We start from the raw sequence: 16426 nt of genomic DNA, 5'->3' as shown, positions 1-16426 counted from the left end.
TTTCGTCAAGACCAATTGGTCACTTCACCCAAAAGTCTCCGCCGCAATGACGATAACCCGCCCAGCAGGAAATTTGGCCCACCCAGCAAAGAAAACGAGTCTTCCCCTCCGCTGCGGCCAAGTCCGCCCGCCCCTCCTCCTCAAACCTCCCTCTCCAGAAATATGAACAAAGAAGCACCGCTCTCAATCGCGGAGCGCGACTTCATCCTCGATGCGCTGCGCGAGGACGTAAGATTGGACGGCCGCGCGGCGGATGAGTTGCGGCCGTTGAAGGTCACGTTCGGGGAGGAGTATGGACATGTCAAGGTGCAGCTTGGTCGGACGAGGTACGCACACTGTTATGATAATACTGGCCCCCATGCAAAATACTAAGTCTTATGGGTGGGCAGCCTAGTAACTCGCATCTCCGCTGAAGTAACGAAACCGCACGATGACCGTCCGTTCGACGGCCTATTCACAATCGCGATGGAGCTTACTGCCATGGGGTCGCCGGCGTGGGATAACGGACGGTAAGAGCCGACTACCCAAACCCAACAACCCTTGGTCGAAACAATCCTGGGATGGTGCGGGCTGATGCTAATTGCTCCGCAACGGAATACAGACAAGGCGACCTCGAAACCTACGTAACTAACGTCCTGGACCGAGTCATCCGCCACTCCAACGCGCTGGACACCGAATCGCTGTGTATTGTCAAGGGCGTCAGCTGCTGGAGCGTGCGCGCGGACGTGCACATCACCGACTATGACGGCAACCTGATCGATGCGGCCTGCATGGGCATCATGGCCGGGCTGCAGCACTTCCGGCGGCCCGACGCGGTCGTCAAGGACGGCCAGGTCATTGTGTACGGGCTGGACGAGCGCGTGCCTGTCGCGCTGAACATCACGCACAAGCCGCTCGCCGTCACGTTCCACTCCTTCGACGAGGGCAAGCGTGTCATCCTCGACGCCACCCGCAAGGAGGAGCAGGCCGCCGAGGCGGACGTCGTGTTCGGCCTCAACAACGCCGGCGACCTCTGCTTCATGTCCAAGTTCTCCGGCTCACCGGTTGATGCTATGGTCTTTGTCAATAAGACCTCCGTCGCTCTGGACAAGGTCAAGGAGATCAATGGTATTATTGACAAGGCGCTGCAGGCGGATTTGGCGAAGAGGGCGAAGAAGGGCATGGCGGAGGAGTCGCGCGCGGAAAACGATCGGTGATTTGCGGTTCTATTAATTTTTTCGTGTTTCTCTCTGCTATGGAATAGAGATGGCAAGCATGGTACCTGGAGTCTAATGGTTTTTAAAAGACGAGCAATCAGATTTGATTTGAATGGGCTTTGACGAAGAACCAGTAGGAAAGGCATGATTATTTCAACATCTCAAGATCCAACTCTCAAGCATCTTTGCAGGTGCAGTAATGCCTGGCTGCAGTAGAGCAAATGTCATTTCATTGCCATTGATATGCTCCTGCATCTCGCTGGAATCCCCTTTCTGGTCACTGCCTGTGGTGTGATCCGCAATCCCCAGTCGTTGAGCAGTCGCTATGATTTAGTGTCCATCGGGAAATGAAGCATCTTTCGCAGATCCCAATGGAGTCCATGAAGCTACGGTGAATCGGGGGACGATGTTCTCGGCCCTCACTCGCTTGCACAAAGCGTGCGGAGTAATTCGGAGATTGGCCGCAGCCAAATCGCCCAACCAGATATGAGAAAGCTTGCTTCTTGGGCAGACTACGATCTGACAGCCGGCAAGCCACACTTTAGTTCAGTGATCAATGTGTCTAAATCGCTGATAGGGAACTTTTTGCATTGAGAGATTTTACAAGGCCTCGACGTGGTCTTTTAGATTCTGACTCACAATGGGAGCAAAGCCTAGTTCTGCCATATACTCACTGTTCGCTCGTTCGGATGCCACGTCCTCATTCGTCGTGACGGTGATGTTCGACTTGCTGGCTGCCTGTCTTAGCAGCTCCTCTTCGGAGCCGGTCAAGTTGGCACCCAACAACTTGTGGGCCGGCAGATTAGTGCGGGACAAACGGGCTTCGTGCTTCTGTAGGCCTGCATGCGAGCCTTGCTCGATATAACCTGAAAGTCGATGGGAACCATTGGTCGAGTCCTCGGTTGAGCTGCCCACGAGATCGGTGAAAAGGCTCCGCAGAGCGGGGAGGTTCACTGCCACCACCGCAATCTCGATCTCAATCGCCGCAACGATAATCATTCGGCCGAGCACGTAGGTCGTGTCGGCGTTGGCGATGACTTGTCTCTGCACGTCGAAGGGGCAGAGCGCTGTCACTACCGATAAGCCGCCGAACCCCATGATTCCAAGGACGGCCATCTTGCGCCGATTGCTCATTTGGAGTCTCAACACGGTCGGAATCGGTAGGGTGAGGACGATAATGTCCGTGACGACGTTCTTGCAATTGTTGATCACATATTAGCATAGGGATTCATGAATAGTTTATGTTTTCGAGAGCCTAACCAGTCCTGTCGGCACCATCATGACAACATATGTGCTCATACACTGCGCGTTGGGGTAGTCCGCCGGATGGAAGATGGCCTCGAGCGGTCGGCACTGTAGGAAGGCAAGTAACCAGTTTGCGATCATGATCAGCGTGCTCAGGACCATTGTGCCGTAGACTTTGATCTGGAATGGACGATCGGGGGATAGTCGGAGGTAGAAGAGCAGGAACGCTTGCTTGATAGTCCAATGCACGAACATATAGAAAATCTCTTCGATGAACAGCCACTGGATTGCATGCGTCAGCAGAGAAGGCACCGTTGAAGCTGAGCGCACACCTTGGTGATCTGTTCGCGTTGATGCAAGGATAATAGGTCATAGTGTCTATCATAGGACATTGTCAGCTCTCCGCTAGTTCTTGGGCGGATATTGTTCTCTTACAGCCCACACCCATGGTGAAGGAAAATGTACAGAATCGTCTGCTGCATTCCGTTGACGAACTGTGTTGAAGTCAGTTTGGGTGCTCGTTGTTTGGAAAAACGATCAGCCCTCACCAAGAGTATAATGGCGACTACATCGTCCCGACCAAATGTTTCGCGGCGTAGTCGACAATATAGCCGGAGGAAGATGGAGCAAGTTCCGATCGCAAAAGCAACTGAAATGACTCCGTAGGTCAATGCCTGAAGATTCTCGATAGCCATCGCACGCAATGGTCCGCTAGACGGGTTTGTGCAAATCTAATGCTTCTTGCTAATCTACTGCGACTCCAACTCACCAAAGATATATATATACCGCAAATCATCACGAACCCATTGGGCATATTCCTGAGTGATTGGGAGGCGGCCGTTTCTGTCCCTCCCCCTCTTCTGATCTGGCCCATCCTACCGTGTGCTTCAACCTTGTCATAGTCATACCATCCCTGCAGGCGCCATCACTAGGAGCTTTTAGATGCAAATGAGATCCAGTCAGCTAAACTCTTTGCTTCATCTCCTCCGACCAATTCGCAAAGGCTGGCATGAGATCAAGCTCCACTGCGGACGGCTGCTCCCTTCCTAGTGTCCTATCGCTCGCGATGTGGATCGGTGCTTTAATCGACCACTGAATGGCTGCGACGTAATTCAGCGAGCACGAGTAGCGAAGGAGAAGAGTGGGGACGATGGCTCGAGCTGCATATTGTCCGCACGAGGAACCAGTCCCACCATTATTTGTGATGGGTCTTAGACTCTTGATATGTCGTGTCTTGTTCCTCGGTCTCGGTCTGATGTTGCGATCGGCTGAGATGGAGAGTACTATTAGTAGGGGTGTTCCAGTGGGGATTCATCAGGGGTTAATTGACTGACCAAAGCTTTACTGCCACTGACATACCCTCCTTGTCGATTATGACCACGCCGCCGTCTGCTCTAGCAGGCAGAAGTGCAGGACACTGGAACTTTCCAGATTGGATTGATATTTATATTCCTTAAGTGCTCGAGCTGCGAAATATCTTGTTCTCATTAATGACCTGCTTTGTGCACTCGATCAATGGGTAGGTAGTATAAAGACCAATACCGATCGCAAAATGGAGGCACTGCAGCGAGACTGTGGCTCTGGTCAGCAGTTGATTGTGCTGTACTCGACAAGGACTGGCCCAGTCTGGGAGTTTCCGCTGCGGCATCAGCGGTCGTCCTCCATCTCACCATCTTTCGCACCAGCTTTCCCACGGAAGACTACCTGCATGATCTTTTAGCACTACTATACCTCGCTGTTGTTTCTGTAGTGGTACTCGCCCATATCACGTTGACTGAATTCTCAGTACTCCGATGTCTGCTAAGAGTCAGCTGGATTGCAGGCGCCTTCAATGCGGGACTCGCAACAAGCATTGGCATTTGTCGATTGTTTTCATTGTCATCGTCTCGGGGCTCAATACGCACTTCGACTGATTGGATATGTTTTATCACTGACAGCCGTCATTAGGCCCGTATAGCTGTCCGGGAAAGAATCTCGCTCTGCTCAGCCTTCGTATCACGGTATCTGTCTTAGTCCAGCACTATGCTTTGACGTTTGTGCCTGGTGAGACAGGGGAGGAGTTTGAGAACCGTGCGTTGGATACCTGCACGACGACTTTATTGCCTCTCAAACTCAAATTTCAGACACGATAGTCCAGTGAGAGTTGCTAGTCTGTTTCTCAGAATTGACAAATTCTATGCATTCCAAAACTCTTTTCAGACTGACGGATTGGGAGAGGTTTGGCAAAACGACAGCTGAAGCCTGTACTCTTCGTCCTCGGATTCAATCTGGAAGGCCTAGACCAGGCTCCATCACTGCAACCTGCTGTCCCCTCATGTGTAGGATATTGTGCTTTGGCTGGCAACACGAGATCGGAGCTGCTCAGCTAGCTAGAATTCGCAAAGAGACCAGAAGAAAAATTATGCATTCCAAGCCTTCAACGCACCCATCGACTTGTCAATCTGGAGGTGGCTTTGCTTGATGTTTGTCCGTGGTATTTATATAGCATCTGTGGTTCCTGCTCCGAAATGGCATCGAAATCAAGATACCTGTCCAAGATCAAGCTCATAAGTTGATTTTTCTGGCAGACTCGTTCGATATTCCCTTGGCGCACTGCCATGCAGAAATTGTCCAATGTGTTCTACGATTTATACCAGTATGATCCTCGAAAGGTCAAAATGGCCTCGAACAACGTGGGGATTTGGCTGAAAACGACAGTAGCGGCTCAAGGGGTGCCATCTCATGTAATCATGTCAAGAAGCTATGCTTTCTTTATATGTGAATGAGCACGTAAAACTGGCAGAATCAATGAAAGGTGTCAGCACTAACGATGACTTTATCGAGGACCTTCATTACGCTAAATGTGAGGGGGGGGGGCGGGGCGGGCGCTACGAAGGGTCAGAATTGAGGTCAGAAAGACCGCTATAGACTGGACATCTTTTCGAAATCATGTGTTCTTCATCCGAGTATTGAAGAAGGCTCATGACATTCTACTTGGATCGGCGTCTCAAGACGCTTCGCGACCTTGCAAAACATGACTGCAACCGGTTACACCGTCCAAGGCTATTATTGGACGTTATTCCCCGATGATTGGAAGATTTCAATGGAGGGACTCTGGGCTCGCTCTGCTTCTTGTGTTGATGCTAGAATGTCAGTGAATTTAAGTAGTTATTTGTTTTGATGTTGATGGTCGAGTACTCCGTAGAGTACCTCCTAGAAATGACGGCAGTTGAGGATCGGTCAGGCGACGCTAACCCGAACCGGAAGGGGGAGTTCATCCCTCTCTTTCTCCAATCCATCATCCACTTTCAACCACGCGGCAGAGGCAAATCGCTGACTCTGCTAAACCTGTCTTGATTACTCTTGAGACACCATATCATTTGTCCTTCATAGCATTCAATCAGCGCATCTCTCAGTCACCAACTTCCTCACCGTTCCGAACCGACGAACCCCCCGCCCCGTCTCCCGGCCCCAGCCACTGGCGGTGATCTAACGCTAATTCTGCTTAGCCTCGACGCCTTTGCGCGGCATCTGAGCTAAACCGCCAGGCAGTCAGAATTTCTCCCCATCTGCTTCACTTCACTCCCTCCCCGCCGCTGACTGTTACTCCGTCTCGCTTCCGACCACGTTGTTCCTGATCCTACGTCTTTCCGCCATCCGCCGTCATCCTCTGTGGTCTCCTGCGTGCGAATTTCATCCCCTTCCTTCCCGACAATCAATGCTCCTGGGGCACATCTTCGCAGTAACGGTGTCTGCCCGCCTTCAGCGTCATGGCCAGCGGTAGGCCCCCCGGACCTCATCCAGCCGCTGGCCACAACGATGAACTGCTGCTGGATGAGTCCGCTCCCATGTACAACACGGGTCATCGTCCACCCGTCAATGATGACAACCTCTTGCGACAATACGATATAAATGATTCCGATCAACTCCAGCCACGGCCCTCTGTATCCTACGATAGCTTCGTCGGCGGACAAGCTCCGCCGCATTCGGGCGCCCATGCGACGTCGTCCGCGCATCCCCCGGCGCAGACTGGGGGCTATCTGACCGATCCTTACTCCGGAGCCGACATGTCTCGCACCTATTCACATACGTCCGGCCTAAGCAACTACAACCGATACTCCCTTGATGAATTCGACGACGACCGATCCCTGCACGGATACTACGACCTGGATGATGGCGACGTGGACCACCTGCAGCCCAACAGTCGGGTTCGTCAGGCGAAGGAGAGGAACAGCATTCTGGGCCTAGGAGGTGGCTTGATGGGAAGGGCGAAGCACATGCTGGGCATGGGACCCGAGTACTCGGAAATGGATCTCCCCCTGACGGAGTCGGGCGCTCGTGCGGCTCGGCTGGACAGTGCTGATCCGGATGAGAGGGCTGCGACCGGCGCTCGAAAGACGTCGAAGAGTTCGGATTTCAAGTTCGGTTTCGGTCGCAGGAAGGTCGACCCATCGACGCTGGGTCCTCGCATGATTGTTTTGAACAACCCGCCTGCGAACGCCGTACACAAGTTTGTCGACAACCATGTCTCGACTGCTAAGTACAACGTCTTCACGTTCATTCCAAAGTTCCTATTCGAACAGTTCTCGAAATACGCCAATTTGTTCTTCCTCTTTACCGCTGTTCTCCAGCAGATCCCGAACGTTACCCCCACGAATCGTTATACCACCATCGGTCCGTTATTGATTGTGTTATTGGTTTCAGCCATCAAGGAACTTGTCGAAGACTACAAACGGAGGTCATCGGATAAGGGGCTGAACTATTCCAAGACACAAGTGCTGAAAGGCTCGAGTTTTCATGAAACCAAGTGGATCGATGTTGCTGTTGGTGATATTGTTCGCGTGGAGTCAGAGCAGCCATTCCCAGCCGATATGGTCTTGCTCGCGTCGTCGGAACCCGAGGGTCTCTGCTATATTGAAACGGCCAATTTGGACGGTGAAACCAACCTGAAAATCAAGCAAGCTATTCCGGAGACTGCGCATCTGGTCAGTCCCGCAGACCTCAGCCGGTTGACCGGACGTGTCCGATCGGAACAGCCCAACAGCAGTCTTTACACTTACGAGGCGACTTTGACTATGCACGCCGGTGGTGGTGAGAAGGAACTGCCACTGGCTCCGGATCAGTTGCTCTTGCGTGGTGCGACTCTGCGCAACACTCCTTGGGTCCATGGAATCGTTGTCTTTACAGGTCACGAAACGAAATTGATGCGAAACGCCACGGCAACCCCGATCAAAAGAACCGCTGTCGAGCGCATGGTCAATGTTCAGATTCTCATGTTGGTCGGTATCCTTGTGGCACTTAGTGTGATCAGTTCCGTGGGTGATTTGGTCATCCGGCAAACGGAGGCGAAGCAGCTCACATATCTCGACTACGGCAGTACGAATGCGGTCAAGCAATTCGTCCTGGATATCTTCACCTACTGGGTCCTCTACTCGAACTTGGTTCCAATCTCCCTTTTTGTCACTATCGAAATCATCAAATACGCGCAGGCCTTCTTGATTAATGCCGATCTCGACATTTACTACGACAAGACCGATACCCCCGCAACTTGTAGGACGTCATCTCTGGTGGAGGAATTGGGACAGATCGAGTACATCTTCTCCGACAAGACGGGTACCTTGACTTGTAATATGATGGAGTTCAAGCAGTGCACTATTTCCGGCATACAATATGGCGAGGACGTTCCTGAGGATCGCCGCGCCACGGTTGAAGACGGTGTCGAAGTGGGCGTTCATGACTTCAAGAAGCTCAAGGAGAACCTTCGCGCTCATCCGTCCGCAGACGTGATCAACCACTTTCTTATTCTTCTTGCGACCTGTCATACTGTCATTCCGGAGAGATCTGAGAAGGAACCGGGCAAGATCAAGTACCAGGCGGCCTCTCCGGATGAAGGGGCACTGGTCGAGGGTGCTGCACTGCTGGGATATCGTTTCTCCAACCGTAAACCGCGATCCGTGATTTTCACAGTGGAGGGGCAGGACTACGAGTATGAGCTGCTGGCAGTCTGCGAATTCAACTCCACGAGAAAGCGTATGTCCACGATCTTCCGCTGCCCAGACGGCAAAATTCGCATCTACACCAAAGGTGCGGACACCGTCATTCTCGAGCGGCTGAACCCCGATAACCCGACCGTTGAGGCGACTTTGCAATACCTGGAGGAGTATGCGTCAGAGGGACTTCGAACGCTTTGTCTCGCTATGCGCGAGATACCCGAAGCGGAGTTCCAGCAATGGTACCAGATCTACGACAAGGCAGCAACAACAGTTAGCGGAAACCGCGCGGATGAGCTGGACAAAGCGGCGGAACTCATTGAGAGGGACTTTTATCTTCTCGGAGCAACAGCTATTGAGGATCGCTTGCAGGATGGAGTTCCGGACACTATTCATACCCTTCAGACAGCAGGTATCAAGATTTGGGTCTTGACTGGTGACCGACAGGAGACCGCCATCAACATCGGCATGTCGTGCAAGCTGATCTCGGAGGATATGACTTTGCTCATTGTCAACGAGGAATCCGCCCAGGCTACAAAGGATAATCTGACCAAAAAGCTTCAGGCTATCCAGAGCCAGGGTAACTCTGGCGAGACCGAAGCGATGGCATTGATCATCGATGGTCGATCGCTGACCTTTGCTCTCGAGAAGGACATGGAGAAGTTGTTCTTGGACTTGGCGGTGTTGTGCAAAGCGGTGGTTTGCTGGTGAGTCCCCTGTGAAAGCTTGTTTGAACTGTCCTAATTTGAAAAGCCGTGTGTCTCCGCTTCAGAAAGCCCTTGTTGTCAAGCTGGTCAAGCGTCATCTCAAGTCCCTGCTTCTTGCCATTGGTGACGGTGCCAACGACGTGTCCATGATCCAAGCGGCACATGTCGGTGTTGGTATTAGTGGTGTTGAAGGTTTGCAGGCTGCGCGGTCGGCGGATGTGTCAATCGCTCAGTTCCGTTACTTGCGCAAGCTGCTTCTGGTTCACGGTGCCTGGAACTATCATCGTATCAGCCGGGTGATTCTGTACTCGTTCTACAAGAATATTGCTCTTTGTATGACGCAGTTCTGGGTAAGCAATCTCGAACAGTGGTACGAATATGACTAACCATACATAGTACTCTTTCCAAAACGCTTTCTCTGGTGAGGTTATCTATGAATCATGGACACTGTCGTTCTACAATGTCTTCTTCACAGTCCTTCCACCGTTCGCCATGGGCATCTGTGACCAGTTTATCTCTGCGCGGCTGCTAGATCGGTATCCCCAGCTATACCAGATGGGCCAGAAGGGGCTGTTCTTCCGACGACACAGTTTCTGGTCGTGGATTGCCAACGGTTTCTACCACTCGTTGCTGCTGTATATCGTCGGAGAGCTGTTCTTCATCTGGGACGGACCTCAAGCCGACGGCAAAACTGCCGGACACTGGGTCTGGGCCGAAGCCTTGTACACGGCCGCACTGGCGACTGTGCTCGGCAAGGCGGCGTTGATCACGAACATTTGGACGAAATACACCTTCATTGCCATTCCGGGATCGATGATCATCTGGCTGATCTTCCTGCCGGCCTATGGCTATGCCGCACCGGCCATCGGCTTCTCGACCGAATACTACGGCACCATCCCCGAGGTTTTCAAGTCGCCCACGTTCTACCTACTGGTGGTGATCCTGCCGTGCATTTGTTTGCTTCGCGATTATGCCTGGAAGTACGCCAAGCGGATGTACTTCCCGCAGCACTATCACCACGTGCAGGAGATCCAAAAATACAATGTGCAGGACTACCGGCCGCGCATGGAGCAGTTCCAGAAGGCAATCCGCAAGGTGCGACAGGTGCAGCGGATGCGGAAGCAGCGCGGGTACGCGTTCAGCCAGGCGGACGAGGGCGGGCAGATGAGAGTTGTAAATGCTTACGATACCACGAGAGCAAGAGGACGATATGGTGAAATGACCAGCTCGCGGGCACTAGTGTAACGAATGATTTGATTGATGGATTCATTCTGATTGTGATTGAGAATTCTGATTCTGATTCTTGTATGTCTATTTTGTCTCTTGGGGGGATGAGACTTGTGTTCCTGTTGTTTTGTGTACTTAAGCTCTTATGATGAGACAATGTGAAATAGGTTAGGAGTGAAGTGTAGTATCATCATAGTTATCCCGCCCGTATCTACCTCACTTTTCCTCTCCTTTGGCAAGGTGTACATACCTACTATCGAGTACACCTCTCCTCGGGCGGCCGCCATCCAATCCCCAACCCCTCCATCACCAATCTCTCCCTGTCCTGCCACGTTTCTCCGGCCGCCTCCAAATCGACCACGTGCCCACCACTCGTGCGCTCGCGCACACCGCTGGAATCAAACTTCCATCCGCGCTCCTTCTTGGCAAACCGCCGCAAATCCCGCTCGAAGGTCTTGTCGCCAGACCACCCAAGCACGGCACACCCCACCGTCCGCCAGGGGGAGATGATAATATCGACCCGCCGGTGGGGGTTGGTGTTGCGCGTCTCCCCTGCAGGTGAAGCACGAGAAGGAGGCGGCGGGGGATCCTGCCACACCACCAACCCCTTATCCAACGAATCAAACATCTTGCGCTGCACCGCGCTCTCGCCCGCATCCGCCTTGTACGGCGCCGTCTGCTGGTCCCGCGCCGAATGGCCCGCATGCAACACCAGCGTATGCGTGATCCACCCCTCCGTCTCCAGACTGCGCAGCACCTCCGTGATGAGGTTCTTGGTGGCGGACTCGTCCCGGTGCGTGAGGATCAGGTCCACGTCCCCGGAGGAGGCCTTGCCGCGTCGGTGCGAGCCGGTGATGATACATTCCACCCCGCCGGCGACCGCTTGGTGTGTAGACGGCGAGTCTGGTCCGGTAGCGTCGTCGTCGTCGTCGGTCGCCGATTCTGCCCCCACTGATGATCCTCCCCCTTCCCCCTCCCCCTGCTGGGCTGCTTGGCCTTGTTGGGCTTGTTGTGGAACGGCGGTGGCAGCAGCAGCAGCAGCAGCAGCGGCGACAACAACCCGATTCGCATGCCGTAGCACCACCCCGGCAATCGCCTCCACCTCTGCCCGCAGAATGCGTTCTTGGAACTCCTCGTAGTACTTCACCCCGATCTGCTGCACGCGCGTCAGACTGTGCCAGCCGTACTCGACCACGTCGTCGAGGGAGCGCCAGCCCCGTCGGTAGTAGAAGTCCTGGGCGGTTTTGGCGCCGACGCCCCAGATGTTGTAGAAGGTGTCGAGGGTGCGCAGGGTGGGGTCGGTGGTGAGGGGGTGGGTTGCTGTGAGGATTCCCTTTTTTGGTGGGGGAGGGGTAGTGCTGCTGCTGCTTTCGGCGGGGTCGGGCTGAGCTTGGGATGGGCGTGGGCTGTCTTCTCCTTCCGAGGCTCGTGCCTCGGCCAGCTGAAACTCGTAGAACAGGTTGGCGATCTTCGCATCACACCCTGGTAACCGCAGGACCTCCGCCGGCCGGTGCAGCGGCTCGGGATACGCGGCGATGGCCGCAATGGCGGTGCTGTACGCGCGCACGCCGATTTCATCCAGCGTGAGTTCGCGGATATGTCGGATCTGCAGCAGTTCCGCGATGAACGGCTCGTTGGGTGGGTGGAGCGGCGTGGAGCGCAGGCAGGCGTAGGTGTGGCCCTTGTGCGTCGGTGAGGTGACCCAGTCCGGCGGGGGAGGCAGGGAGGCGGTTTCTTCGGCTTCGGAGGTGGTCGTGCGGTGCAAGGTTGGAATGATTGTGGTTTGGGATGCGGCGGCGTGGGTGCGAGGATGCTGGCGGTGCTGCGGCTGGTACGACGCCCGGGGCGGTTGCATCGAGGCGTCTGCTTTGGCGCGTTGCAGGATTGTCGTATTGGGCTGGGGCTTCGGGAGTGGGGTTTGGGTCGCGCTGGGACGCGCGATTCGGCGGGCGTGGTAGATGGTGTATGCCCCCGGGGGCAGGAGGGTGTTGGTGCGGATGCATTGGTGCAGCCAGTCGAGTTTGATGACTCGGATGTTGGTGCTGGCGCCGTCGCTGTCGCTGTCGGTCTCATTGGTTGTCTGTGGCTGGGCGACATGTCTGGCGGAGGCGTGCACGCTCATCCCGTCGGCTTCGTCTTCCGTCTCCGTGCTGAGGTCGATGACCTCGGCGCCAGGGCCATTGCCCCGGCGGCGCTTGACAGGCGGTCCCTCTGGTCTTTCGGGGATGGCTTCGGTCCACAGGCCGAGGGTGCGCAGGTCCAGTGCGGCGCGTTTCGGCTGGCTGATCTTGCCGAGGATGAGACGGGCTTCGTCGATGTCGTAGGTCAGACGCGCGTTGCGGTGGACCAGCTCTTCCTCAATCTCGTGGAGGGCCTCGATGCTCAGGTGCGTTTGAAGGACGTAGATGGGCGGACATGCGGAGAAGTCGAGGCGGTCGAGGCGACTCGGGTCGGGGTCGTCGCCTTCGGTCGAGGTTGATGCTGTATCAGACATGCTCATATGCACTTGCGGTATATTATAGTATCCTACATGATGTCAGCAAGAGAGAGTATGACCCTCTATGCAGATGTCACTTCCATGGCCAGGACGCTGTGATGTGATGGCGAAGTTCAGTGCTTCGGTGATGTGTGACGTCAGTCAGGCATATTGTCTGCCTTAGGCATTTATCTGCCGTAGAGGGTATAGTGCTGCTACGATCGAACCCATGGAACGAGTAAGTAGCCTGCAGCCCATTGGCTGTGCTGGGTATTGATGCATGTATTTCACTGACACTGCCGATACCGGCAATCCACAAGCCCCAGTTGTGCCGAAGGTGTCAATTACGAAGGATGCCGTAATATTCAAAACTTTTCCTCTAGTTATGCCCTCATAAGCCGTATGATCCAACAGGATGATCCAGCAAACAGCATCTCCCTTCACCGTGTTCTTTCCCCCCAACAGTACGCCAGTCCACAATCAACTCGACGGTCCACCCACCGGCTCAACCGAAGTCGTAGCCCCCTTAGCCCCCTTCCCTACGCGCTCCTCTCCCCCAACCTCCACCCTCCCCTTCCGAATCACAGGCTCATCGCGATATCCCTCCCCCTCGACATCCGTCACAATGGTCCTGCCATGCCGTCTGGCCACCCACCGCCGCCACGGTTGATACACCACGACACTCAATCCGCCGATCACGAGGAAACACCCACAGATGCCGCCGCCGATGGCATCGTAGTAGTCGCCGGCCACCTGCACGCCATCCCAGAACTTGCCCGTGGGGTGGGCCACGTTCAGCACCAGCGTCAGCACCTGGATGATGCCGATGACGATGGCCACGATCACCGTGAGGGAGGTGAGGACGATGGAGTAGTACAAAAAGGCGATGGGGTCGCGGTGGTTCTTGGCGGCGGTGACTTCCCCATCGCCCTCGTGGGAGGATTCATTCTCATCGGAGGCGGGGTCGGGGTCGCTCTTGGGCGGGAGGAAGTTGGCTGACGGCTGGACGTAGAGTGAGAGCATGAGGGCGCCGTCGGTGGTGTCGAGGAGACACATTCCGGCTGCATCATCAGCTTTTTTTATTCTCCTTGTTGGGCGGGTGGTTAATGGATGGGTAGTTAGTTACCAGTAAACAGTGCGGGGAAAATCAAAATCACCCAAAAGTTCGTCCCCTTGGCCGCCTCTACCGAGGAAATTCCTAGCAAGGCGATCTCCGAGGAGGTGTCGAAGCCGAGACCAAATAAAATCCCGAGGGGATACATCTTCCATGGCCTGTGTTCCGCCAGTAAGCCCGTGCGCGAGAGCCTGCTTCTGGAGGGTACGGGGCTTACCGGTCAATCAACTTGAACATGCGCTTCAGCACCTTGAACAAAACCCCGCCGCCCTCGATCTTCCACATTTCATCCTCTTGGCCTTCGGGCAAGTCCAACACCTTTTGCATCTGCCGGTACAACTTGTAGAGGATGTAGGCGTTCATCACGCCCAACAGGATCAAGAAGGCGGCGCTGACAGAGGTGCCGATGATCCCGCCAATGGTGCTGAAGCTGTCGAAGCGCGAGGAGATGGCGGCCGCGGTGGCTGCGACCACGATCGAGGTGATGATCACGATGCTGCGTTGGTGTTAGCATGGAGGGAGCTCTGGTCGAACGAGAGGAGGAGGGGGGGACCACAGTACGTGGAGTGGCCGAGGGAGAAGAATGTCCCCACGGTGACGGGCTTTTGGCCGGTCGCTAGCAATCTCCGGGTCATGAGGTCGATGGCCTGTCGTCTGGAGTCAGTACTGATATGCATGGGGCTGCAGGGGGAAAAAGAATGAGGGGTACCGAGATATGGTCGGCGTCAAAGGCGTGTCTCATTCCCAGGGTGTAGGAAAGGACGGCGTTGGACACCAGAGATCTGGGGTGCAAGGTCAGCTGCATCCTACCAGCACATGCTGCGAGGATTAGGCTTACGGGTGATATCTCTGCAGCGCATGTTAGTTCGTACCCAACTCCGACATCAAGGCTGGTCAAACATACCAAGACAATCGCCGCGGCAATCCACACGACCACATTCAAGAAGGCGATGAAGAGGATAATCCCGATGGCAGAAAGGGGAATCTTTCGGATCCCAGGTAGTCGACGGTGCGACTTTTCGGCCTGCTGGACCAGAAACTTGGGGGTCCATTTGCGATCAAGGGTGTCGTGGACCGAGCTGGTCTCCCCCGGAGAGGGAGAAGAAGAGTCCCGCATGGTGGGTTGCAGGCAAAGGGAGGGATTCGAGAGAGCAACTCAAGTTCTCTGGTGGTTGATGCGAATGGCCACAACTTGGCGGCAGCCAGGGTTGGGTGTGCGGGGGAGAGGGGTTGATTACACCTCGTAGTAGTAGGTATGTATACGGGCAGGGTTTTTAAAAAGCCAAGATGAGGGGCAGCCAGCAGAGAAACTGGGTTGATAAGATGCTTAGTCCCGATAAGAGTCTAAGGGAGGGGAATTATCATTATTCACGCCAACCACTCACAGGAGGGGTGTAGATATTCTGCAAGAAATCTGAGATCATTTTCTCCGCATCACAACTTCGGAACCGTTCGGAGGTGCCCGCTACTGCCCCTACGGTCTACCAACTACAATATGCCTCGATGTCGCCCTTTTCCTTTTCTGCGGGGTGACGCCCCGTCCCCGTCCTCATCGGCGCGGTTAGCAGTTAGCAGATAGTAATGAACAACCATCTCTGACCAACAATGATCATCACTAATAGCGACCTCTGAAGGACGGTGAATATTGGTAGTATGTCCTGGTTATGATTCTTGGTTCATTTAGAATCAATATAACTCGTTTCGTCAATATTGAGGGCACCTGGATTGGTGGATCTATTCAGGACAGGTACTTAATCTAGGGAACATGTTACGGGACGGATGGATCGTGCTGATCGAAACGTGCCTTAGAACAAGAAGAAATAGCTGAAGAGCTATTTCGTCGGTTCATGCGGAAATTCTTTTGAGTGTGTGTGCTAAGCCAGCGCTAGTTTAGTGTATAGTGTACGAGGCCTCAGGTACTAACTGGTGCCTGAAGCTGAGCTCTATATCAGGGCCTTGGTCCCATAACAGGGGCCTTCTTTCCCTGGATCCTTTTGGGGTTCCTTTTAGAACAAAACAACATTTTCAAACATTCATGATCTCATATTTCCCTACGGATAACCCGTAGATGACAGTATCCGCCTCATTGCCATAGCTCCCGATTTCCCTGTCAACTTCCAACTGCTGAACTATAGCCCAATTACTACTAATGGTACTTATACCACATGGATTCTGTGAGAACCTAGCTCAACAGTGAACTAGTTTCAGCTATCATGAATAAAATAGATATACTGAATTCATCTTTTAGATACATTACTATATCTACAATGTATTCTTGACGAGAGAATAGAGAAGGGTTCAATACTGTCTTCAAGATATCTAGTAATTAAGTGACTATATCTGGATCCTAGTAGCTAATACTTTTACTTTTACCAATCTTGCTTAGCTTTGTGACTTCGATAATTGCTTCAAAATATCAAGTCTTGGCTAAATAGGTATCCTATTACTCCAGATCAGGACGAAAGTGCTCGTGCTAGACTACAAGCTTTGGA

General features: G+C 53.8%; 4 protein-coding genes across 4 annotated transcripts; 2 read left to right on the top strand and 2 right to left on the bottom strand.

The window, feature by feature from the left end:
• Positions 1–58: 58 nt before the first annotated feature.
• On the top strand, positions 59–1314 carry BP01DRAFT_345441 (exosome non-catalytic core subunit RRP45). Its single transcript, XM_025573597.1, has 3 exons — positions 59–326; positions 390–509; positions 602–1314. The coding sequence occupies exons 1-3, from the start codon at positions 163–165 to the stop codon at positions 1194–1196; spliced, it is 879 nt and encodes a 292-aa protein (XP_025429093.1). The 5' UTR covers positions 59–162; the 3' UTR covers positions 1197–1314.
• Positions 1315–1796: 482 nt separating this feature from the next.
• On the bottom strand, positions 1797–3136 carry BP01DRAFT_393681 (uncharacterized protein; the record flags this gene model as incomplete). Its single annotated transcript, XM_025578254.1, has 5 exons — positions 1797–2390; positions 2457–2723; positions 2774–2819; positions 2877–2935; positions 2990–3136. The coding sequence occupies 5 exons, from the start codon at positions 3134–3136 to the stop codon at positions 1797–1799; spliced, it is 1113 nt and encodes a 370-aa protein (XP_025429092.1).
• A 3054-nt stretch (positions 3137–6190) lies between these two features.
• On the top strand, positions 6191–10362 carry BP01DRAFT_301654 (aminophospholipid-translocating P4-type ATPase DRS2; the record flags this gene model as incomplete). Its single annotated transcript, XM_025572039.1, has 3 exons — positions 6191–9117; positions 9164–9467; positions 9514–10362. The coding sequence occupies 3 exons, from the start codon at positions 6191–6193 to the stop codon at positions 10360–10362; spliced, it is 4080 nt and encodes a 1359-aa protein (XP_025429091.1).
• Positions 10363–10453: 91 nt separating this feature from the next.
• BP01DRAFT_417519 (NicO-domain-containing protein) lies at positions 10454–15283 on the bottom strand. Its single transcript, XM_025579264.1, has 8 exons — positions 14839–15283; positions 14773–14783; positions 14644–14716; positions 14496–14581; positions 14152–14430; positions 13947–14092; positions 13534–13881; positions 10454–12825 (listed from the first exon to the last, which is right to left on the bottom strand). Exons 1-8 carry the CDS (start codon positions 15049–15051, stop codon positions 10598–10600), a joined length of 3384 nt encoding a protein of 1127 aa, XP_025429090.1. The 5' UTR covers positions 15052–15283; the 3' UTR covers positions 10454–10597.
• Positions 15284–16426: the final 1143 nt, after the last annotated feature.

Source organism: Aspergillus saccharolyticus (assembly GCF_003184585.1).
Source record: "Aspergillus saccharolyticus JOP 1030-1 unplaced genomic scaffold BP01scaffold_29, whole genome shotgun sequence".
NCBI classification, from domain to species: Eukaryota; Fungi; Ascomycota; class Eurotiomycetes; order Eurotiales; family Aspergillaceae; genus Aspergillus; species Aspergillus saccharolyticus.
Note: the sequence above shows the minus strand (reverse complement) of the source record. Positions and strands in the feature narration are given on the sequence as shown.